This window comes from Ascaphus truei, chromosome 4 (genome assembly GCF_040206685.1).
Source record: "Ascaphus truei isolate aAscTru1 chromosome 4, aAscTru1.hap1, whole genome shotgun sequence".
NCBI classification, from domain to species: domain Eukaryota; kingdom Metazoa; phylum Chordata; class Amphibia; order Anura; family Ascaphidae; genus Ascaphus; species Ascaphus truei.
The window spans coordinates 120,627,846-120,654,516 of record NC_134486.1 but is presented as its reverse complement, the minus strand read 5'-3'; the positions used below and the strand labels follow the sequence as shown (position 1 = coordinate 120,654,516).

At 40.5% G+C, this 26,671-nt stretch overlaps 1 protein-coding gene across 16 annotated transcripts in view; it reads right to left on the bottom strand.

Moving 5' to 3' along the window:
* SYNE1 (spectrin repeat containing nuclear envelope protein 1) overlaps window positions 1-26,671 on the bottom strand; it is a 603,546-nt gene that overhangs the window by 71,746 nt on the left and 505,129 nt on the right. For all 16 annotated transcript variants that reach the window (XM_075596504.1, XM_075596505.1, XM_075596506.1 and 13 more), the window contains 11 exons: window positions 25,321-25,454; window positions 20,454-20,658; window positions 18,101-18,283; window positions 16,778-16,924; window positions 16,336-16,490; window positions 15,431-15,578; window positions 14,640-14,734; window positions 14,222-14,456; window positions 12,162-12,356; window positions 9,270-9,395; window positions 3,914-4,069 (listed from right to left, as the gene is read on the bottom strand). In XM_075596504.1, coding sequence (XP_075452619.1) covers window positions 3,914-4,069; window positions 9,270-9,395; window positions 12,162-12,356; window positions 14,222-14,456; window positions 14,640-14,734; window positions 15,431-15,578; window positions 16,336-16,490; window positions 16,778-16,924; window positions 18,101-18,283; window positions 20,454-20,658; window positions 25,321-25,454 — 1,779 coding nt within the window. The remainder of the gene's footprint in view (window positions 1-3,913; window positions 4,070-9,269; window positions 9,396-12,161; window positions 12,357-14,221; window positions 14,457-14,639; window positions 14,735-15,430; window positions 15,579-16,335; window positions 16,491-16,777; window positions 16,925-18,100; window positions 18,284-20,453; window positions 20,659-25,320; window positions 25,455-26,671) is intronic.

Sequence of the window (26,671 nt, the reverse complement as noted above, 5' to 3'; positions counted from 1 at the left end):
GCTCCTCTTCCCCTGCAGCATCCCTCATACAGTACTCCCCCCTCTTCCCTGCAGCATCCCTCATACAGTACTCGCTCCACTTCCCCTGCAGCATCCCTCATACAGTACTCGCTCCTCTTCCCCTGCAGCATCCTTCATACAGTACTCGCTCCTCTTCCCCTGCAGCATCCTTCATACAGTACTCGCTCCTCTTCCCCTGCAGCATCCCTCATACAGTACTCACTCCTCTTCCCCTGCAGCATCCCTCATACAGTACTCACTCCTCTTCCCCTGCAGCATCCCTCATACAGTACTCACTCCTCTTCCCTGCAGCATCCCTCATACAGTACTCACTCCTCTTCCCTGCAGCATCCCTCATACAGTACTCACTCCTCTTCCCTGCAGCATCCCTCATACAGTACTCACCCTTCTTCCCTGCAGCATCCCTCATACAGTACTCACTCCTCTTCCCCTGCAGCATCCCTCATACAGTACTCACTCCTCTTCCCCTGCAGCATCCCTCATACAGTACTCACACCTCTTCCCTGCAGCATCCCTCATACAGTACTCACTCCTCTTCCCTGCAGCATCCCTCATACAGTACTCACACCTCTTCCCTGCAGCATCCCTCATACAGTACTCACTCCTCTTGCCCTGCAGCATCCCTCATACAGTACTCACTCCTCTTCCCCTGCAGCATCCCTCATACAGTACTCACACCTCTTCCCTGCAGCATCCCTCATACAGTACTCACACCTCTTCCCTGCAGCATCCCTCATACAGTACTCACTCCTCTTCCCTGCAGCATCCCTCATACAGTACTCACTCCTCTTCCCTGCAGCATCCCTCATACAGTACTCACTCCTCTTCCCCTGCAGCATCCCTCATACAGTACTCGCTCCTCTTCCCTGCAGCATCCCTCATACAGTACTCCCCCCTCTTCCCTGCAGTATCCCTCATACAGTAATCGCTCCTCTTCCCCTGCAGCATCCCTCATACAGTACTCGCTCCTCTTCCCCTGCAGCATCCTTCATACAGTACTCGCTCCTCTTCCCCTGCAGCATCCGTCATACAGTACTCACTCCTCTTCCCCTGCAGCATCCCTCATACAGTACTCACACCTCTTCCCTGCAGCATCCCTCATACAGTACTCACTCCTCTTCCCTGCAGCATCCCTCATACAGTACTCACACCTCTTCCCCTGCAGCATCCCTCATACAGTACTCACTCCTCTTCCCTGCAGCATCCCTCATACAGTACTCACTCCTCTTCCCTTGCAGCATCCCTCATATAGTACTCACTCCTCTTCCCCTGCAGCATCCCTCATACAGTACTCACTCCTCTTCCCTGCAGCATCCCTCATACAGTACTCACTCCTCTTCCCTGCAGCATCCCTCATACAGTACTCACTCCTCTTCCCCTGCAGCATCCCTCATACAGTACTCGCTCCTCTTCCCTGCAGCATCCCTCATACAGTACTCACTCCTCTTCCCCTGCAGCATCCCTCATACAGTACTCACTCCTCTTCCCTGCAGCATCCCTCATACAGTACTCCCCCCTCTTCCCTGCAGCATCCCTCATACAGTACTCGCTCCTCTTCCCCTGCAGCATCCCTCATACAGTACTCGCTCCTCTTCCCCTGCAGCATCCTTCATACAGTACTCGCTCCTCTTCCCCTGCAGCATCCCTCATACAGTACTCACTCCTCTTCCCTGCAGCATCCCTCATACAGTACTCACTCCTCTTCCCCTGCAGCATCCCTCATACAGTACTCACTCCTCTTCCCCTGCAGCATCCCTCATACAGTACTCACTCCTCTTCCCCTGCAGCATCCCTCATACAGTACTCACACCTCTTCCCTGCAGCATACCTCATACAGTACTCACACCTCTTCCCTGCAGCATCCTTCATACAGTACTCACTCCTCTTCCCTTGCAGCATCCCTCATACAGTACTCTCTCCTCTTCCCCTGCAGCATCCCTCATACAGTACTCACTCCTCTTCCCTGCAGCATCCCTCATAAAGTACTCGCTCTCCCTGCAGCATCCCTCATACAGTACTCACACCTCTTCCCTGCAGCATCCCTCATACAGTACTCACTCCTCTTCCCTGCAGCATCCCTCATAAAGTACTCGCTCTCCCTGCAGCATCCCTCATACAGTACTCACTCCTCTTGCTCTGCAGCATCCCTCATACAGTACTCACACCTCTTGCCCTGCAGCATCCCTCATACAGTACTCACTCCTCTTTCCTGCAGCATCCCTCATACAGTACTCACTCCTCTTCCCTGCAGCATCCCTCATACAGTACTCACTCCTCTTCCCCTGCAGCATCCCTCATACAGTACTCACTCCTCTTCCCCTGCAGCATCCCTCATACAGTACTCACTCCTCTTCCCTGCAGCATCCCTCATAAGTACTCACTCCTCTTCCCCTGCAGCATCCCTCATACAGTACTCACTCCTCTTGCCCTGCAGCATCCTTCATACAGTACTCACACCTCTTCCCTGCAGCATACCTCATACAGTACTCACACCTCTTCCCTGCAGCATCCCTCATACAGTACTCACTCCTCTTCCCTGCAGCATCCCTCATACAGTACTCACTCCTCTTGCCCTGCAGCATCCCTCATACAGTACTCACACCTCTTCCCCTGCAGCATCCCTCATACAGTACTCACGGCACATTCGTCTTGGACAGCAGTAAGGTGAATGTTAAATCTGTCACGCCGCAGTGTAACTATCAATATTTTTTCAGCAGAACATTTTTCTCTGTGCTAAGGTTTTATTTTAAAACGCCACTGATGGTACATTTCCTGTTGTGGTTCACAGCTCACACAAAGAACTGGGGAAATAACTGAGCTAAATAATCGGTCACATCCGGGGATGCAAAAAATTAGCATTAAACAGTGTGTAACAGCGTATAACACCTGCACAATGTGATAAATCCTGCTCAACTATATACTGTATGTGTGTATACAGTATATATATAAATATATATATATATATATATATATATACACACACACACACACATACTGTACACACACTTCAACAGATACACAGTATTTTTCCTTTTCATTTCTTTGCAGTAACATCCCGAGATACTCATTTGTAAATTTCTAGATTTCTGATCACATTAATATGGCTATTTTCTCTCCTTAAAAAGTAAGCTATGGGTAATGAATATACTGTAGTACTTATTTTATAAAAAGACAAACAACTTTATATTTGTAAGAGCTCTTTGATTTTGTATATTATCACCAGGGCTTCAGATTTAAATTAGATCATATATGTTATATAATAATATCATAATATATACAGTGTGTGTGTGTGTGTGTATATATATATATATATATATATATATATATATATATATATATATATATATAAAATGATATTTGACTGATGTTCATCATGATACAATACAATATTTCACGGACAAATGCATATTTAAAGGTTAATTGTAGAAATATCTTGAATAAGTGGGACTTTATTGCATCCACAAGAAATGTTTTACTTGCAACATAGAGCTGTAATTCTTATGATAATCCAATAAGATATTACAAATGGCACAGAGTTTAACTTATGTTTGCGTTAAAGCTTTGTTCTAATTACTTGCTTAATGACTGCTTCATTATCGAGTGCGGTTTAAAAAAAAAAGAAAGTAACAGCTGCAACTAACATACAGCATCTAAATGAAGACACCAGTAAACGGTTTATTGTAATTAAATTCAGGCATTTTGTAATTAATAATTAAATAAGAATTTGATCAAGATAATCGTTACAAATGTGCCTGGAATCACACAAAAGATAGCAATAAATTGTGGAATACTTGATTTCCCCCAGATCCGTGGTATGTAGAGACAGTATAAATACATTAAATGTAACCAAATATTAGTAACGATTTACCTGACGGAAATAAACTGGAGTTACCTGGTGACAAAGCTCCTCCCATTGCCGCTGCAGCAACTCAATCCGCTCATTAAGTATAGAAATGTCATCTGCATTGATGTAGGGTGAGAACGTCTTCTTTAGGTGTGTCAGATGAGCAAGGTCCTCGACCCACCCTTCAACAGCATTTTCCAGCTCCTGCAAGAACACAAGCATTATTTATATTATTTATATATATATTCTGGCGATGTTACAATGAATGAAGCACCGAAAGAGAGACGGTTGCATGAATACAAATTTATGCAACTGTTCGGGACACTTAGCGGTGGCCTAAACAGAGATCGAAATTTTATGAGTCATTACTGACACAAGTGAACTCTCTTCCTATGAGCGCTAAAGGCCATGTCTGTACATACTGTGCTCTATGTATGCACACACAGCTGTCTCTTACACATACTAATACTCCTTGTTTTCCATCCCTATACACCAATAGGGACCACATAGTATCTACACACACTTTTACTTATAACAATACAAATATACTAAAACAAGCGCTAGACCTAAATTACTACAGTGCAGTGCACAAAAACTAAGCAGCCTGGTATTCTACTGGGGAATATCTCAAAATAAACCTCAAAACATAACATAAAAATACAAATATAGATTCGGAACCTGGCGCATGTGTATATAAAAAAATGTGTATAACGTCCAATAAAGGATATATAGTGAATATAGTCCTAATTCTTGCAGGCTTGATTGGTTGGCCGATGAGAAATGGACTCAAAATCACAGTTCACAGGGCAAAACTTTCCTCTTCACAGTGTAATGTTACCCTGTAGATATGAGACATGAAGCAGAGAGAAAGGACATTGCGCAGTATTGTTTAACAGCCAAATGCACCCTTATTCTCTGAACTAAGGCACAGGCAGGGAGGAGCTGAGCGATGTACATGAGGGAATAGAGACCCAGGAGACATCTTTCCTGAGACGGAGACCTTTCCTATATCCACGGAAGCTGAGGACACCACGAGAGGTTCATGCCATACCGAAGGCTCCTGGGACCCGGAAGGCTCCAAGCACAGTTTCTCTCCCCTGTATGCGACCTACCTACTTCTAGTAAGTGGGCAATTTACAGAGAATAAGGGTGCATTTGGCTGTTAAACAATACTGCGCAATGTCCTTTCTCTCTGCTTCATGTCTCATATCTACAGGGTAACATTACACTGTGAAGAGGAAAGTTTTGCCCTGTGAACTGTGATTTTGAGTCCATTTCTCATCGGCCAACCAATCAAGCCTGCAAGAATTAGGACTATATTCACTATATATCCTTTATTGGACGTTATACACATTTTTTTATATACACATGCGCCAGGTTCCGAATCTACACTTTTACTTAAGCTACAATCTCTCACATTTCCACACCTACCAACACCATTTATATTAACTCCCACTCCACACACTCCTTTTGTAAAGCACTGTATGCACGGTGGGCTCTCCATTCATTTATATTCACACAGATACACACACACTTACATCACTAACTTTCAGGAACCCTTTAACACCTCTAGCCATAAATCACATCCACACACAGGGGAGGGACAAGCACAGATAACATTCCAAGAGACACTGTTTTTAGGTATACCCTTTGCTTGCTTCATTCATTGTAACATCGCCGGAAGAAGAGATCAGTGTATCTCGAAAGCTTGCACAAATAAAAGCATTTCGTTAGCCACAGAATGGTATCATCTATTTATTTTTTGATTATTGAAGCTCGACTAACACGGTACTGATACCTCTACATGTATATATATATATATACAGTGGTTGACAAATCACCAAAAAATCTACTCGCCACACAAAAAAATCTACTCGCCACCTGGTACCAAACGTGTGCTGCTTGGGCCAATATTTACTCGCCCGGGGGTTAAATCCACTCGCCCGGGGTGAGCAAATGTATAGATATCTATATATATATATATATATCATGCAGTGTTCGACAAACCTATACATTTGCACGCCCCGGGCGAGTGGATTTAACATCGTGGCGAGCTCCTATTGGCACAAGCAGCACACGTGTGGTACTAGGTGGCGAGTAGATTTTTTTGTTCGGCGAGTAGATTTTTTGGTGATTTGTCGACCACTGTATATATGTATATATGTATATATATATATATGTATATATATATATATATATATATATATATATATATATATATATATATATTGTGGCAAACTACCCGTAGACCAGCCGGTTTGGCTGCACCAGGGCCCACGGCTTTTAGAGGCCCATCCTCTCACACACTGTTCCGGCAGTTGTACAGGCCCTTCTCGCTCTCTCTCTCCCATACCCTCCTCCCGGCCCTACCTGTGGCATGGGGCCTTATCAGAAGGCAGAGGCAGAGAGCGCTCACCCAGGCAGTCCTAACATGAAAGCTAGTTGAGGAGTGGGCCATTTTTTTCACTTGCACCTTGGGCCCACCTGTCACTAGCACCGCCCCTGCATAGGAGACTATTCTAGTAGCTGCAATACTGTACATGTCAAGGTATGTTTTTTAAAAACAGAACTAATATAATATGCATGGGAATATCAGTCAGCACAGCCAACCACATTATATAAACTGGGCATTTTACAATTACTGAAGGAGGTACAGTAATGAGCCCTCTATTACATTTTGAAATGTGTAATATATATATATATATATATATATATATATATATATATATATATATATAATGGAAATATTACTGTATGCTCATTTGCATGTTTTAGGCAGGTCTGCAACCCCGCCTTTCACCAGTATCACCCAGCACACAGCGCTTCCACTGCAGCAAGGGATTCTGGGAAATAACATGCAAATGAGCACACAGAGCCACTTTTTGCTTCAAAACCATTTTAAACATGGTTCCCTATAGGCTTAAGCTTGCTGTATGGTCACAGCTTTAGGCAAAACCAGGATTAAGATGCATAGCCAGTAAACCCACCCACAGACAGCTGTTTCGACCTTAAAGGGTCTCATCAGTGTGGGGTTGGTTACTGGCTATGCAAAGCTGAAGCAATGAGGATGGGGTTTACCATACTTAGTTAAGTTATCCTATCTCAGACCTGCCTAAGACATGCAAATGAGCATACAGTTATATTTCCATTTGCTATATGCTTTGCTGTGTAGGGTTTTTGTCACTTTTTTTACTCACCATAACTTAACTAAGTATATATATATATATATATATATATATATATATATATTATATATATTTTTTAAGCACACGCACACCTGAAGGAGTGGCTCAGTAAGTAAGGGAGTCTCAAACCCATGACCGCCTTTGAAGCAAAGGAAGCTGGTTCAAATTCTAGTGACCTTGGCCAATCCATTCTCCATTTTCATCCCTGTGCCACCAACATTACATTGTAAATTCTACAGAGCAGGGATTATACTAAACAATAATCCACATAGAAAAGAGCATTACTGGCTACTAATGCCCAGGCTGGGTTAAACCCCCTCAGCATCACATTGGGCCTTCAATCCTCCAGCCAGGGCATTATTGTCTGGCAATATTTACAGTAATGTGCATAATGAGGTAGACAAACTATCGAATAATTGTCACCAGCACCTTCATGGTATATAGTAATCCTATCTCAGTTTAGTTTTGCAGTGCCGTCTAACTATTTGTTTTATTCAGATAATTCGGTAGACAGTACAGCGAAAAGTTATTAAAGTGCATGTAAATGAAGCACAAACAATGCTTATCCTCAAACATACACAAAGTGTCAAAACGAATGACACCCTATTCACTACATCTATGTTATTTCACAGCTGTCATAATGAATGTTTACAATAATATACATACAGTAATGAGGTAGACGGTCGAGGAGAATGTTTGACAAGTGCACTAAAAAGGTAATTAAACTAATTGAATGAGGGAGTCTCTGCCCAGCAAAGGAAAAACAGCCAATATCGCATCTACATGTATTGGGGCAATCTCGTCAGCCAGGAGGTGGCGAGATAACATTTGCGATTATTTCCACTCGCGTCTGCATTTTTTACTTTACGAGATACTAGAATACCAGCAAATTAGCAACATTTGTGAGACTGACAAATTTTGGCCGGAATTAAATGCCTTCTAAAAAAGAAAAACTCTTGTGCGGTTTGGACATGCGAGAAGGGCTTCTAGAATATGGCAACATGCGAATTCGTGCAAAAAGGGCTCTTTCAAAATGGATATGCATTTATCGCAGCTACTAGAATAGGCCCTGTGGTTTGCTTTACATGAAATTATATTTTTAGTGGACCGGAACGGTCCAAAGAACAATTTTGCTAAGTACCATTTGTGAAAGTTCTATGCGTAGGGCAGCAAGGGGAAAAAACAGAAAGTGCTAATCTGATGTGTCAGATGCGCACTTGATGCAATTTTCCTAGTCGCTGAGGTGAAATACATTTTAAACCTGCAACATATCCATTCTACAAGCCACCAAAATAGTAGGATCTCTTGTAATTCGTTGCGTGCTATAAAAAGCGTTGTAAAACAAAAATTCGATTTAGAATTGAAATGACACAACATTGGAATAAACAAGAGATATTTTTGCATGTGTGAATAACTGGATTCCCTAAAGTATATTATCAAAGGGTGGAAGTAGTTCCAGTCCAAATACTAGGAGATGTAGAACTGTAAATCAAGTACATACATGCAAACCTTTTACTCACATTAAATAGCCCATGAGCCACTGGGCCAAGTATCTGTTGATTTAGATGAATAAATAATTCTGATTGGTTGATTTCTAAAAGCTCTTTTTATACACCTTTAAAGGGGCAGGGAAAAAACATGCAGCAGGCAAAAAAACAAAACCGTAAACAATTGAATTGGCTTACTTAGAAATATTCAATAAATCGTAAAGCAAAAGTTGAACTCATTTATTACTATTTTATTTGTGACTTATTTATGTACGAATACACTTTTTTCAATGGGTCCTGTATAATTGTAATGCTTTACGATTACTGTATTCAAATTTGTATCTGTTTGACTAGTGCTTCCATTTCAATGACTTTACACAACTGAAAGTAAGAAAATAAGAGTGGATTCAGAATTAAGAGCCACATCGCCAAATAGACTAGTTACAAATTGTAAAAAATTCCAACCTTCAATCGGGTTACCATGGAATCCGTCATACCTATTACAATATTAAAAAATGGCGTAACTTTTTTTTTTTACATGTGTCAGTCCCCTACATTAAACCAAATAAACACGACTACCGTTAGTTCACTTTTGTTCTTGGAGGGCACTGCCCATTTAAAATAATAATACTAGAGGACTAACCAAGTATTTTTGGCATGCAAGGAGCTAATCTCTCTTATCCTGATTATGGAAATTGACCTCCAGTAACATAAAACGGTCCAGTAAGTTACCTTGCAACGAATCTGTTCTGTGTGCAGCTCATCGTGGTGGTCAGGTAGAGGCTGAGAAAGAGTTTTACGGAAGGTCCTGAGCTTTTCCAAAGATTCTGCTATTCCTTTCTCGCACTTTCCCCAGTCCTGCAATGCAAAACCGGCATGTTTAGCAGCATTCCTAACACTCTACACACATGGTTGAGCGTACAGAAGAAGCAGGCCTATGCTGTTTCACAAGGTGGCCACTGCAGGGTTATTAACATAAGGAATTTATTATCTACTATACATATAGCAAGCGTTGCAGTACTTCAGAAACCTGCAAAGTCTGGGACCTATTCCAAGGAGATGTAAAAACGCAAGCCACACATCTCCTGTGCCCAGAGTCTTACAACTGTGATCATATTCCTGCTAACCTAAAACACGGGCTTGTAATAAAAGGATGGCATGCTTGGTTATTAGCAGACTATTAGAATGGAACAAAATCAAAGAGTGGTTTGTACATTTGCAATCAGCCAATCTGGATTCTGCACGTGTTACAACGGCTGTAGCAAAGTTCATCATCGTCATGCAAATTTGTAAAGTTAGTTGGCAAAAAAGTGTAGTGCACATTTGAGTAAATGAGCTTTCCAAGGCTGGTTTATATGTACATACATGAAGACCTTTAATAGTGACCCATTAAAGCTGCAGTCCAAGCAATATTCGACATGTGTGTGGTTTTTTTTTTTAAATAAATCAGTTCTGTACTATGAGAAAATACTGTGGCATTTAAAAAAAAAACAACAACTCTAGATTACATTTTTAAGTATTATAATGTAAAAGCATTTTTTGTTTCTATAGCAACCATTTACAAAGTCACATCCCCTTCCTCTTCTGAAACAGGCTCTGGCACACCCCTTTTTGAGCCCTGCCCTCTATCTAGCAGTGCACCAATTGTATCTAGTGACTGCCCCACATAACTTTGTCATATTAATATGCAAATGCATTCCACTGACAGCAGAATACTCCTCTGCAGTCATTTAGTGAACCCCCGTGCAGAATCTTTGCCGGAGAACGGATCGATCGACAATTTAGCTAATTACTTATCATTGTGTAGATTGTATTGATGCACACATTAAAGGGGCAAAAAAAAAATAAGAAAAAAACAGCAGCTTGGACTGCTGCTTTAAAGGTATCACGATTTGTTACAGACAGTACCTATAATTCTCTATATCTATATTCTCAGTATCTATAATTACAAAACTGTAAACTATCAAATTGGCATCCTTAGAAATATTAAATAACTCTTAAAGCAAAAGATTAATTATTACCTGTGAAAGACTAATACATTTGTTCAATGGTCCTGTATAATTTTAATGCAATATGACTTTTCAATCAACTTTTATCTGTCGGACTAATACTTGCATTTCAATGACTTTACACATGAATGTAAGAAAATAAGTATGGACAAAGAATTAAGAGCCATATTGCAAAGTAGAATAGTTACAAATTGTAAGACATTCCAAACTTCAATTTGGTTACCATGGAATCATTCATACTTTTCATATTAAAAAATGCTTTTACTTGTCTTTTTTTAAAGTGTCAGTCACCTACAGAACATTTAACCTATTAAAGCTGCAGTTCAGTCAATATCCTGCATGTGTGTTTTTTTTTTTAATAAATCAGTTCTGTAGTAAGAAAAAATACTTTTAGCATTTTCTGTTTTTAAAAAAACAACTTTGAAAGACCAATTTTCTTGTATTCTATTTTAACAGCCATTTGCTAAGGCACTGCCCCTTCATGTCCTGTCACAAGCCCTGGCACACCCCTTTGTCAGCCCTGCCCTCCCTCTAGCACATGTCAGTGCAGGAGTGCTCATGAATATTCATGAGCTTCCACTGAGACACAGAAGCAGAAGAAAAACAGATCCCTTCACTAATTATGTCACCAAATTTCGCCGATCAATACATGGAGAACGAATTGACCTGCAGCTATACAGTTCTTTAGGTAATTAGAGATTGCACACATGAAACTATTGAAGTAAAAAAAAAAATAAAAAAAAAAAAAAAAAAAGACTGAACTGCAGCTTTAAGCACATGACTACTGTTAGTTCACTTTGCTTCTTGGAGCCCACTGTGCATTTAAAAGAATAATACTAGATGAATAACCTAGTATTTTTGGCACGCTTTCAGGAGCTAATCTCTCATCCTGATTATGGAAATTGATCTCTAGAAACATAAAAGGGTCCAGATAAGGAGTGGTCATGTGACTATATCAGTCTTGTTTGATAATGGATGAGTAAGGCCATGTCCCCGCTGGCTACTGCAGCGCCAGCTGTGGCGGACACTGCAGGGACAAAAGCCGCCCCTCAATGAGGCCGGGCCCACTGCAAGGGGAGGGGGCCGCGCTGCACCGCGCTGCACCGCGCCGCGCAATGAGTTTTTCTAGCCTGCAAGAAAATTGTGAGGGGAACTAGCGACAGAGCGCTAGGCCACACCCCCCGGCGGTTCAGCCAATGAGGGCGAACCTGCCGGGTGATGTCACGGCCGCGCCCCTGTCACTCCCCCATCACGCACCCCATGTCTTTCCCCCTGCAGCTCTCTGCAGACCGGGAAATTCAGCTGCACGCGCCACCAGCCTCGTAGGCGCACGTTCAGCGCAGGCAGCAGGGCCGTAGCCTCACTTTGCTACATTTCCAGTAAATCCTTGCCGTTCACTCTAGTGTCGCTGCCTGCGTTCTCTGTCAATTAGTAGTTTCAAAAACACGCAATGTAATAATAATGTACACAATGTATATACATATCAGCTTGCAAGTTCTTCATATTGTAGTATAAAGAGCTTTTAATGGTAACGGGTCTCCTCATTATATGCAGCTCTATACAGTTAAACAGATTTCCTCTACTAAGGACACGATATTAGGGTAGTTCCACCTACTTTTAGCAGGAATGCAAGCTGCTTCTTCTGCTCCTCCAGTCTCACTGTTGTGGCCTTCCACCTCTCTTGGATATCAATGAGTTCTGTCTGCAAGGCAGCTTCGGCTCCACTGTCAGCGGAGAGAAGCAGTTGCTTTCCGGCTTCCACGGTGAGGATGTAGCTCCCTTGTTGTCTGTGAAGCACTTTCTCTTTCAGCTGCAAACACCAATCAGACTCATTCAGAATGTTTTGGCCGGATGACCGTCTAAAGCTTAATTTCAATACAATTACTGAGTTCCCTATAAAGTATACTACAATATATACATCATACTGTAAGATTCAAAGGCTGATAAAGTTACCACTACACTGCTCCTTCATACTTAGTAACAGCTATTTTTTTAAATTACTTATTTCACATAAGCAAATATATGCAGTTCAAGTATTTAAGTCTGTCCCATTTGAGCAATGTTTGGGTTTGTACGTATTTCCAATTGTCTTGTATTTATATAGTGCCATGTGGTGTATACATGGTGCTTTACAAAGATATTATAAAATACATAATACAGGGAACAATAATACCTAGAAATGCATAATACAGTACATAGATGTTGACATGGGGAAAATTAGTCCTTTTGCCAAAAAGCTTATAATCTAACTCTTGTATTGGAAAATGTACATAGACAAGATGAGTACATAGAGGTACAAATTGAATAGGGCCAGATTAAGGGGGTAAGTGTGTATGTAGTGGGTCAAGTGGTCATTTTACAAATATATGGAAATGTCTAATTGTAACAATGACTTTACAGACAGGACTTGAAGATGGGGAGAAAGGAAGTTAGACAGGAGGGCGCATGAGAGATAATTAATTATTCCAAACTTTTAGTACTACCAAAAACCCTCAAGGAACTGAAATACATAATCTTCTCAAAGGAAGGATCTGTCTTATCAAGGCCCAATTCCATTTACAGGAGAATTCGAAGGAAAATACTCTAAGGAGATGAACACCATTAATTTCAGATCCTGGGATCCCCTGCTTCTCAAGATACTTACCGACATAGATGATGCTGGTACTTCCTGGTTCTTAAATCTCCTGCTGCACACAGGCCAATATGAAGCCACAACGGATGACGCTGTGGCTTCCTATTGGCCCGCTTACCGTGGGAAAGCTAAAACTCCATTTTGTTTCCCCAGCAGGAGATGGTACTGGGGGCACCTTCAGAGGTAAGTGTCTAGGGAAGGAGGGAGTCACTGCAGCTAAAATGAACACGGTTCTGGTCCAGAGACCCCCTGCTTCCCACCTATGCAAAATAAATAAAATTTGTAGGTAGAACCACCTCTTTAATTGGGAGAAAACTTTCTCGCACCTATAACAAGAGCAATAAAACTACAAATTAACTATTACAAAGGGTAACAAATTGTATGCTTCATTCATTTAAAAAGTGGTGTCGTAATTACACTTCATTTTTTCTCTAGTACTTGAGGGTTAGTCTATGTAATAACCTGTTTTTTATGTTACAGCATACATCCGTATAGTAGAATTGGTAAATAAATCCTCTTACTGTATATCTTTTAATCATGTTAATGCTATAGAGAGACTTTCAATGCATTAGTACTCTGCAGCATGGGATTAGAGGTGTATTGCCACTTTCGGGAACCATACAAAAATGGCCTGTAATGTCATAAGGAGCACGACTACATACTTTCAAGTAGATCTATTTTCTATTTAGAAAACACATGAGATAAATGATTGTGACTTAAACACCCTCTAAACACCAATAGAGAAACTCCACAGGAGTAGGAAATGTTTTTACATTGCAACGTGCTAGTTAAGCAGGGTGGAGGCAACACAAAATCTCCGGCATGACAATAGTATATTCTGTGCAGGAAGAAGGAGCTGTGGGAAACGAGTTTATAGAAATACAGTACTCTGTATACATATATACATGCTATGCACAATGTTTTTTTTACAGGAAGGATTAAGATCGCTCCTAAACAATTAATGCCCCAATAATGTCACAGAAATAAAAAATTTCTACAAAAGAATGCTATAGAAATACATCCTGAACAAATATGGACTCTACCTGCATCTCATCAAGAAGGGTCCTGGCCTGTTGCAGTGGGATTGGAACACTTCCCAGGCCGGTGACCGGCTGATAGGACATCTCCACCAACCACTTGCGGAGCTTCTCAGCCATCTCTCTGTAACGCTGCCATTGGCGAATCTGGCTGTCAATGATTCCTCTCCTCTGTTGAGCCCGACGGATCACTCCTTGCCACTGGTTACTAAGTAAGGCTAGTTTCAGGTTGAATTCATCCCTAACAATACAAGGTGAGAAAATTAGCATGGCATTCAGTAACTGGAGAGGATTGATCACCAAGGCATTCAATATGCTGTGAAGCTGTCTTCCTGTGCTGGAAATCCCAACATACTGGGTGCCTTTGAGTGCCTAAAAAGTCTTTCAACGATACAGAAGTATGTATTATAAGGAAAACTTCTACCTGTCATCCACTTGTCCTTGTTCAAGTAGGCGCTGTCCATCGACGATTATTGAATGCAAAATCTGCTGGCGGCTGAACATTTCCGCTTGGAATAACTGACAATGAAAAATACCAAATCAATGGGAATTCTATGCAAGAAAGTAATAGGTCAGCAGACATTAATCTCATTCACTAAGCCACAGTTGTTACCATACTCCCCTGACATGTTAGGGAGGAAAATATTACCAATGGAGACATATTTTCCGTTAAGCCGACAAATATATTAAAATGCAACAATAAACCACAGTGTTTTATTATTTGGCTCAAGCTACAGTATCTTATTGGAAAAGTATCAGGGCAGAAGGAGCGGTTCAGCGAGTAAAAGGCACTCACTCTGATAGCAATAACAGTGAGCATGAAGCAGGAGCCCGGTGTGAGCTCCTTGTGACCTTGGGCAAGACACTTTATCTCCCTGTGCCTCAGGACATAGATTATAAGCCCTACAGGGCAGGGACTGTGTCTGTAAAAATCCTATGTACAGGGCTGCGTACACTGTCACTGCTATACAGTACAAGGGAAAAAAATTAACAAGTTCTGGGACAAACAGGGGCAAATGTATTTAAAGCTGACAGTCTGAGATAGGACAACAGGTATTCATTCTCTGGGAGATCCCCTAATAAAGGAGATTCATGCTGATTTGATTTTTTTCTATGATATTTATGTGACAATAGTAAAGAAGAAAAGCAGAATACTTTATAGTTCATGTTTGATTCAATTTGCAGTGGTTTTGGAGGCCTGCCTTTGTTACTTGCCTCATGTGCTCTTTGCTGTTCTAGAAGGTTCTGGTAGTTTCCTGAAATCTCCACTGCGAGCTTCTGCTCTGTCTGAATTAAAAACTCCATCCAGGTCTCACATTTTTCGAGGAAAGTCTGATGTTGCAGCAAGAAAGCCTGTAACTTGCTGCAAGGAGAGAATGGGAATGAGCCACATTACAGTGATGGCAAATTTCTCCGGAATGTATATATGTACATTCTGACATTTAAACATATTATTGCTTGGGAATTATCCATTTACTATAAAGCAGTCTGAATTTGGACCAACATTTTATATTATTATGTATAACAGATATATTTATTTTGTCGGAATAATATTCGATTTGAAGTTGGTGACAAGAAAGGAATGCTTTTGGGACAAACAATATATGTACATACATTACCAGAAACTGAATTTACCTGCCTGAGTGCTGTCTCCTTTTTGCCAGTTTTTGGTAATGTATGTTTTTTTATCTTTATGGGATATTATATTGGAGTGCCTGTGAAATCTTTTTTAACATATATATATATATATACAGGCATACCCCGCATTAACGTACGCAATGGGACCGGAGCATGTATGTAAAAGTGAAAATGTACTTAAAGTGAAGCACTACCTTTTTCCCATTTATCGATGCATGTACTGTACTGAAATCGTCATATACGGGCATAACTGATGTAAATAACGAATAATAAATAAGGGAGACAGTATTGCTGTTCAGGACGTGCTGACAGGCGCATGCGTGAGCTGCCGTTTTCCTATTGAGCGATATGTACTTACTCGCGAGTGTACTTAAAGTGAGTGTCCTTAAACCGGGGTATGCCTGTATATATATTACAAATTAATGGAAAATAAAGTTACTTCAAGTAAATGTGACATCAAGGGTTAAAAAAGTTGTCCGTACCTGAACCGTTCTGTGGTCTGTGATGAGATCATAGTCCAGCGCCTGTTCAGGTTCTGCATGCGTTTGATTTCTTTGTCATTCAGGGGTAGTCTATAGCCTAACTCATTCAGCCGATCTAAGTCTGAAGCCATGCTACTGAAGTTCAACATCTGCCTCTGCAATAGATGGCAAATACCCAACTTAACAGAAGGATAAAAAAGAACTTGCACTGAGATAAATGTTCATATTTACTAGGTGGTGCAAAGCCATGGGGCACCTTATAGCCTATTCAAGTGAATGAACATAAAGATGCATTACTGCTTAGCGTTTCTTCATGAATATGGCCTGAAGTTTCATATGTATCATTTAGGGGCAAATTACGTTAACACCAATAATTAAGACTTGCCTTTCATTATGCTGTAATGTCTATATTTTTCTACATGAGATGAATACTGCGACTTACTTTAAGTTCTTCCATCCTATCCTGAATTGTAGAAAGATCTGATGAACGGTTTGGATCCTGTCCATTTAATACTTCTCCTGCTTCTAAAATCCAGGTCTCAAGGCCTTCCAGACTCTTTACGAATGTCTCATAATCTAAAACTCCAGCCTACAGCAAAGACAATTTATGGTACTTTTAATATTATCTTCCATTCACTTGCAATTCACAATATACTAAATACTTTTCACACATATTCTATTGACAAAGGTTCAAATGAATAACATTAATATGATATAATTTTCCTACTGAACACAATTTACATTACAGAAGGCATCTGCCAAACAAGCCACAGATGTGGAAAAGGTTAAAGCAGCATTGCATATTTTGATAGAAACTAAGTAATTAAATCAGAGAATCATAAAGGGTGGTATAAGTTAAAATATATTACACCCTCCAGTACACTTACATCAAATACCTAGCGGGGGCTATCAAAGTCTTACAGCTGCAAAACAAGTGCAAGAATACTATAACAGATATATCAAAGAAGAAAATGTCATTGGCTTCAAAAGAGAGAGTTTTCTGTGATAAATATGGTATAGTTTTCTTTCCCCAGCTTTACAGCTGGAAGTCTTTGATAAATAACCCACTAAAGTTCTACAAATATCTTTGTCAGGTCTGATACTCAGTGGTTGACAAATCACCAAAAAATCTACTCGCCACACAAAAAAATCTACTCGCCACCTAGTACCAAACGTGTGCTGCTTGGGCCAATATTTACTCGCCCGGGGGTTAAATCCACTCGCCCGGGGCGAGCAAATGTATAGGTTTGTCGAACACTGCTGATACTTATGTACTTTGTCTTGGCCACTTTTCTCTGCCTCCTTCTGGAGGAGAGGAAATAGTTAGACGTATTCAGGAAAATCTCCGAGCTGCAGATATGGGCCAATATTAGTGCAACAAACAGCAATAGATTAATCAATTCCATTATTTTCCTTTCTCTGAAAAATCTGGCACTGTTTTCTGCATCAGTTTTGCAGCTGAGCAACGTTCAAATATATACAATGTATAGCGTCCCAGATTGTCTTTTCCAGAAGTTCTGATTGCTATGATTGGAACTTTTCTGAGTACATATTTTTTCAGTGATGATTAGAACCATTTTACAGGAATTAGAGTAGGGTATAATGATTTAGTTTCCATTCAGCCATTAGCATGTTAAAAACAAAGGTCGATGAAACAATTTTGGAACCAAAATATTGAGGCGGCAAACATGCATTGCTGATCTACACTGTAATTTTGACATTACGTTTAAAATTGTTCTTGGCTGGGTGGATTAGTTTTGAATACCTGGAGGATAGCCTGCTGCCTTGTGAGAGCCTGTTCCAATACTGACAACCGTTGGCTGAGTGAGAGTTGATCAGACAGAATAGTTGCAGCTGCAGATGTATCCACCTGTTGCTTAAGCTGTTCTCCCACTCCATGGAGAACAACCAATGACTTGTTTGTAGCATTCAAACCTGTCAATAGACCCTGTTGAGACAAACATAAATGATAGCTATTTTGGATAATGATATGATTAATGGAGAAAAACCCTAAAGGTGATGATACATGAACATACAAATGTATTTGTCCAAGCTCTAGGAGTGAAAGAAATGCTATCCTATATTAATGCAATTTGTGCTACTGTTCCACTTTGCCAAGCAAAGTATTGTATCGTGGCGACAACCCATATCAGAGTTTAGTAAATCTCCCACACAGACCCATTTTATCTTAAACTTCACTGGTTGCTTAATTTGCTGTTTGAAATAATGAAAAAGTGTAGTTGTTGTGCCAGACAACAGATACCCTTCTGACCGTGTCCAGTCATATATTCAAACCTCTCTTTTCTAAAACACCACACTCCTCCTTCACCAGGACTCTTCGGGCTGGGCCTTGCCTAACTACAGTTATTTGTATGGTGGGAGTAGAAACTGTCAAACCAAGGAATCTAAATAAGTTATCGTGCTACTGACTGTAATTAGCAGCTTTATATCATTAACATAATAATGGTTAAACTCCGTAACAAGGCAGACACACCCGGCCCATATTTACTAAACTGTGCTATTCCATAAAACACAGTCCAGTCTTTACTTGACTGGGCTGCAAGGTCTATTATTACTGAAGCAGAATGTGACTAACCGAATAGCTCTGCTTTGTAAATAGTGGCCAATATCCATAGGTTTAAGCACTTAAGCAGTTTAAACACTGCCTGTTTTTTTAGAGACTGGGGCATGCTTGGGGTATCACATATATTTAGATGCACACAAGTGTTTTCTATCAATAACGTCCAATATGCTGCCCTATCATCATTAACCCCCTTTAGTATTGGTGAAGCACATTGCTCTTTATTTAGCATTAGGCTGAATATATATATATATATATATATATATATATATAGTTAAGTTATGGTGAGTAAAAAAAGTGACAAAAACCCTCCACAGCAAAGCATATAGCAAATGGAAATATAACTGTATGCTCATTTGCATGTCTTAGGCAGGTCTGCAACCCCGCCTTTCACCATTATCACCCAGCACACAGCACTTCCACTGCAGCAAGGGATTCTGGGAAATGACATGCAAATGAGCGCATGCCTAAGACATGCAAATGAGGAGAGAGAGAGGGAGAGGGAGAGGGAGAGGGAGAGGGAGAGAGGGAGAGGGAGAGGGAGAGGGAGAGGGAGAGAGGGAGAGGGAGAGGGAGAGGGAGAGGGAGAGAGAGAGAGAGAGAGAGAGAGAGAGAGAGAGAGAGAGAGAGAGAGAGAGAGAGAGAGAGAGAGAGAGAGAGAGAGAGAGAGAGAGAGAGAGAGAGAGAGAGAGAGAGAGAGAGAGAGAGAGAGAGAGAGGAGAGAGAGAGAGAGAGAGAGAGAGAGAGAGAGAGAGAGAGAGGAGAGAGAGAGAGAGAGAGAGAGAGAGAGAGAGAGAGAGAGAGAGAGAGAGAGAGAGAGAGAGAGAGAGAGAGAGAGAGAGAGATAATGAGATAATGAGAGATAATACTGAGTTAAGTTATGGTGAGTAAAAAAAGTGACAAAAACCCTCCACAGGAAAGCAAATATGCAAATATAACTGTATGCTCATCTGCATGTCTTAGGCAGGTCTGCAACCCCGCCTTTCCCCATTATCACCCAGCATACAGCACTTCCACTGCAGCAAGGGATTCTGGGAAATGACATGCAAATGAGCACACAGTGTCACTTTTTGCCTCAATAACCATTATATATATATCTGTTCTAAATTTGGGCAAAAATGTAATTAAATACATAAATACATCCACAAGTCCTCATTCAATCCCAGTGCCCTATATGTGGATATAAATATTTTCTCATCTTTGTAAGTTTTTTCAGGCATAAAAGCATTACATCTAATCTAACTTGTTTCAAGAGACTTCAACAATATTTTTCCCCAAAAAAATTGACATGAAGGGGCTTAATCTATATCAGCCGAAACAGCAGATCGTGCTATTTTCGTACAAAATTTGTCTTTGACTTTAATGGGGAATTTCAGACAAAAACGGCCCAATTGACCACTTTTGCTGATGTAGAATGAACAATTTTTACATCAGAGGGTGAGACTTGTAGAAATCTTTAAATGGGCTGATTAAGATGCTATATAATATTTCAGCTGCTGGGTAGACAAAAACTGCACTAAAGTTTCATTACACTTACACTGCATTCATCTATCCAGGCAGGTATCTCATCATCTGCAATGTCCTTGTTGGTTGCAGTCTTGAGCAGCTCGTTGGTCCGATCTTCATGATGCTGGACAGTAGCGGTGCACTGGCTGCAGTAGTCTTTGTACTTCTGCCAAAGCTGGAGTAGAGCCTTGCTCAAATGCAGCTGTTCTGCCATCTCCTCCATAAAATTATTCCATCTGTTAAAAATACCATTTGTGAGCACATTCACACGTCTCAGACAGATCTGCAACCCTGATTTTCCCCATTATCTCTTAGTATACAGTGCTAACGCTGCAGCTAGGAATTCTGGGAAATGACATGCAAATGAGCACAGAGTGTCACCTTTTACTTCCTGTCTATTTTAACATGGACCCCTATAAATTTATGCCTGACGTATTACACAGCTTTTCAGCACAGCCTGGGTTAAAGAAGTGCATAGCCAGTAAACCTGCTCACAGACAGCTGTTTCTACCTGTTGGGTCTCTTCAGTGTGAGGCTGGTTATACTGGCTTTGCATCTGTTAACAATTGTTATTGCACACTGTAATACTGGTCACTGTGTGTGTAATAGTCTTATTACTGCCAGCGATCTACCTCCATCGGTACATGGCCACTAACATTTATTTTCAGCAGTGAAAAAAGTTAACAATGGTTCATTTTTTACCAGCAGAATCAAGGTCCTGACTACATTCTTGGAAATTAAAATATTACATTGTTGCCTAAATGTAAGCTTTATAAAGTATGTAAACTACTTCAAAGATGAAATAGGAAAGCAGTATGAGAGCTTTTGTTGTACTAAAATAGCAATGGAACCTATGTAATGTTATCTGAAATAAGGGCTTTATCTAGACTAAGCTAAATGGCATTTTTATTATTTATCTGATTCTCAGCTCCTCAAGTAGTGTATATGTACAGGCAGGGAATCCTCACCGGGGAGGAAAAAACAGCGGGCACGGCCGCGCAACAAATGGCAGAGGCTGGGCTGGGCATAGAACATTCTTTATCGCAGCATGGAAGTTAAAAAAGAGAGAGGGGGAAGGCACCCCCCGCAACTCTCCGCACCGCCAGAACCACATTCCAACTAGGGGTTTATTCATTTATATGCTCCTGTATACAGTTTGTTCTTCCGGACAAAGCAACACATCTTTATCATTCAGGTGGAAATCAGCTCTGTAGCACTGGTTAATTGGGGACGCAGTACACCCCAATGTTCTCTCTATATGTACAGAACTGTGTTCATTAGTAGCTGTATACAATAATATCATTTAATTATAGGGGGCCAATGTAACAGGGAGTTATCCCAGTTTAAATAAAGCTGCCCCAGAGCTCTGAAGCATGCCTTCAGACACTGTCTTGAGCACAAAGGCTGTGCTGAGATCAAGACACCCAGAGACCTATATTTCCTGGACACAGAGGACCCAGGAACCTGCCAGAAACTGACATGGAGGGCCACCTGCTTAAGGTACAACCTGAGACTTTGGGGTGCGTGGCTGGTAATGGGAATATCTCTCCAGTCCTGCAGATGGGGTCTGGGGAAGTAAGTTAGCCCTTACAAAGGGATAGGGGTTCGTTATTTTGTTGTTTTTTTATGTTTTGCCTGGATAAAGGAACAGACTCAATAAAGCCAAGAGTTAATTACACCGAAATTGGTCTCCATTATATGTACCTCTGCACTCATCTGCTACAGCCAAATCATTAATGGAGCATTTTTATTTTTACCGTTTTCAAATACAAATACTTGGAAATTATAAGCGAAGGATGCAAGAAGACAAAGTTAATGGGGAGTTCAAAATAAATACAGTTTACGTCATGAAACACATTTTCCCCCAACAATCTGAAAACACTTCACTGATAAACACTACCTATAGTTAGTTTAGATAGCGTATTAAATTGTTAAGAATCTGTTCGGCCAGCTACTACTATATGGGATTGCATTTTTGACCAAGGTCAGACTGGAACATTATACAGAAGCAAGGTAGATGATCAGAAGAACAACCGCCCCACATAAATGCCGAACTCACCAGTAAAAAAGTAGTTTAAAAAAACTCTTTAATAAGATACATAAAATGGAAACTACATCCACGAACAAAGAAGAACCGCCTCCCACGCGTTTCAAGCAACAACTGCTCTTTCTCAAGGAGTATAAAGACGGAGGGGGGAAGGGTACTATCTAAACCTCCCCACCACTAATCATAATTAGCATTAAACATGTGCAAAGAATTAATACATAGCAAAAAAGAAGACTTAATTAGACATATTGAGTGACAAAGATATTAAAAGATAGATTGATGTTATAACAGATGGGCATTGTAACATGTAACACTGACTATGTTATTTATATGATTTTTTTGTGGATGTAACAAAAGATACATTGGTTTGACAACCAGGGCATTCAAAATTAGAATGCTAGAACACATGAGAAATATTACAAATGGAGACCTTACACTTACAGTGTCCAATCACTTTAATCAATGTCAACAAGGTAGCCTTATGAATTTCAAATGTGTTGCTATAGAATACATCAGGCCCCATATGCGAGGGGGAGATGGGTCCAATGCTCTGTATAAAAGGGAAGCATTTTGGATATTTACCATGGACACATTGATACCAAAAGGCCTCAATACTGAGTGGGACCTAAGATTCTTTTTGTAATCATATGAAATATTTAATAGAAATATATATACTTTTTCTTTAAATTACACTCATGTGTTAATACTGGCTGTCATCATTCCAAGTTACTGGCTGTCATCATTCCAAGTTTCTTTCCCCTTCCCTTTGACATACATATACACATACATATATATATATATACACATATACACATATATACATATATATATATATATATACATATATATATATACACACATTATATATATATATATATATATATATATATATATATATATATATATATATATTGCTAGTGTGAACTGTAAGCTAACAATCTAACATTGAATTCATATCATTCTTAGTATTTGCTGTATATCTATGCATATCTTGGAATTATTTATTACTAAGTTTGCTATAGTTCCCTATCTATTTTGTATATATGAACACAACAGTTTCGGTTTTTGATAAGTCAGGGCTAGATATATATATTGATACTTTGTACAGATTTCTTGTGTCAATTTACCTTTTCTGTCCATGTTTGCAGAAGATATATATATCTTACTCTATATTGCAGTAATTTCAAATAACCATCTTATATTGATGGTGTTATTACTGGACGCTATACAGGTGGGTATTCTTGGGTGGCTTAACTAATTTATTTTCAGTAAAGTACATTATTGTACTAATCTATCTATATATATATATATATATATATAAAAATTAAATGTTTGTCTGTCAGGATGTTTGTCTGTGGGTTTGTGCGTTTTCTGATTGGTTGGCGGCTGGCCACACCTCTCTCTGTAGGGCTCTCCCATTGGCTATGGGACAGGGTTTGCAGTGACATCAAAACAGGGAAACTTCACCCGCCGATTCTCCTCCTCACTCAGCGCTTCTCCTCCTCACCCTGCGGGCTCCACCTCACTGCTCCGAGCAAGAGGTAATGTCCTCCTCACTCGAGTGCCGGGGACCAGGGGGGGGTAATGAGCATCGGAGGGGGGGGGTCAATGAGCGCCGGGGACTGGGGGGGCAATGAGCGTTGGGGGGGTCAATGAGTGTCGGGGACCGGGGGGGTCAATGATTGCTGGGAAATGGGGAGGGGGGGTGCACCGCATTGTCAGGAGGAAAGGGGGACGGTGAATTATCGTGAGCACATGGTGTACTCTACACCAGACATTAACATTGAGATGGGTGCTTATTGCAGTCGCAGCTGACTTGCCGTGGATGATTCACTTCCCGCCATCGGCTCTACTGTCAGGTATTGCGGGTCTGCTCCTGGTCCTATCCCCATACAGACCTCCTACATTTGCCACCTTATTCTCTACCTATGCTCCGCTTTTTAACCTTTGATTTTAAAATGGATTAGTTCATTTGTTTCCTGCTGTTTTCCTGGAGCTTGTCCTTTTTTTTGTCTTTGGAACACTGTACAGTGCTCCAAATGTCTTATATATATTCCTTCCCTCTACATTACTGTACGTAACAAGAATCTGAAGTGCTTAAAAGGACAAGAGAAAAAATATCATTAGATGTTATTGAAAACATCATGCTTCTTATCTCTGATGAAGCAGAAGCGAAACATGTTAGATTTGGACTTACTAAGCCACTGCAGCTCCCTGTGACGCGTGACGTATGGTGAGGATCCCCCTCTGCTGAGGCTATTGGCTGTTGATCCGTGGATACCCGTGTACGAGTGTGAGTCGGCACCGCTGTTTGAATATCTCCTCCCAGCACCCATGGCCGCGCGCAAGGTACAGGGGAGTAGGAGAGGTGCAGTGTCTCCCCTCAACAAAATCGGAGGCGACGGATAAAGCAGGCATAAAACGGAAGTGGACTCTGGACTCCGCAATGCTTGGAATGTGAGCAGGATTATTGCTGAAGCGGGGAGTCCACCACCACACACTGGGAAGCTATCCAAAAACACTGTTTTTGATTATACTGGCTGTACGTGCAATATTGTTCTAACTAAGTCTTTTGTAATATATGTATTGTGCCATGATCTTTTTCTCTTTTTTTTCCATTGCATACTCTGTATATACAGGAGATCTAGCCTGTCTTGATTAATCTCTGACACTCCGGATAGGAAGAAAACTACAGTACAAGTCATACTCAAATTGTAAGTGCATGAATATTAATTGCAAGAACTTTCAAAAGGGAGTTAGTTTTTATTAACACATTGTTATCTTCTTTGATTTTTTTTTGATCTATAACAAATATACTTGGGTCAACGCGCCGGAGGATATTCTTTCTTACCTTGTTGTGACCTCCTTTAAAGTGCTCTTGAGGGTCTCTGTCACAAAGGGGTTACATACTTTCAAAAGTTGGTTCGTTACAGAACCAAACTTCTCTAAACTGCGCTCTTGTTTTTCCAAGTCTTCCTGCAGGCTCTGCAAAAACATAAGACACTGAAAGCTGTAATCCCACTGTTGCCCTTCCTTTAAGTGAAAGCGCTTTGTCATATAATGCCTTCTGTGTTTAATTCACGCTATGTTTACGTACACTACATAACCATATTTTTCGCCTTCACAAAATAGGCAGATTGGCTAAGGGCAAAGGCTCCTGACTTTGCTTTGATTTTGTTAGGAGAGAGGCATTCCAGTGTGACATTTTGGCCTCGGCACTGACCTTTTTCAAGACATGTTGGACCAGTTCAACCATTCCAAGCACATATGAATAGTAAGATGAGGGATGCTGTGGGAGACTGGCAGTTGGTGCCAAAATGGTTGTCCATGTACTGGATTCATATAGGACTTTATTGATTTATTCACTAACTGAGCTTCTGTGTGATACCGATAGAGATTTCTACTTTGGAATATCAATTAATTCAACTTGATTGAATAACAATGTTACATAGTTACATAGTAGATGAGGTTGAAAAATGACGTACGTCCATCAAGTTCAACCTATGCTAAATTTAGACAACAGATACTTTATCCTATATCTATACTTACTTATTAGTTAGTTTGTATTATGTTGCCTCTCCCTGCCATGTCCTTTTTCTGCTTCATGCCGTGTGTCTCATTATTTGCCTAAAGCTCTTGTTTTCAGCCCCAAACCTTGTGCTTAGATATGCAATATTCCTTATTTTGCCTTTGTTACAGATCTACTCATTTCCTATGACCTAATAGCGAATTGTTTTATGGTGATTTTTGATACTCTATGTGTATGACGACTTTTGACACTTTATTTTTCATTCCTTTATTTGCACATACTCTCTTTGATAATCGCTCCCCTTACTGTCAGTTATCATGACAACCAGTTTGGCGCCAACAGCTGGTCGTCCACGCTGTCCCTCCCTTTCTAGCTATATGTGTTTGGAGTGGTTATTCCTGTCCCTGATGTCTTGAAGAAAACCTGTGCAGGGGTTCAACAGTCTATTAATATATCATTAGCACCTATCTGGACTCTATCCTAACAGTACAATAATCAATGTGGTTTATTACTGGCATTTAGCTCCCATAGTGCTCTCTTGACTGCTCTTCATGCATCAGTTTTTACATCTCTGTTACTTTCTTTGCCATAATAGGGATCTTGTTTTTATATACTTATTGAGATAATTTGTTTCATACTGTATAGACTTTTTCAGACACAAGTCCTGCTCCAT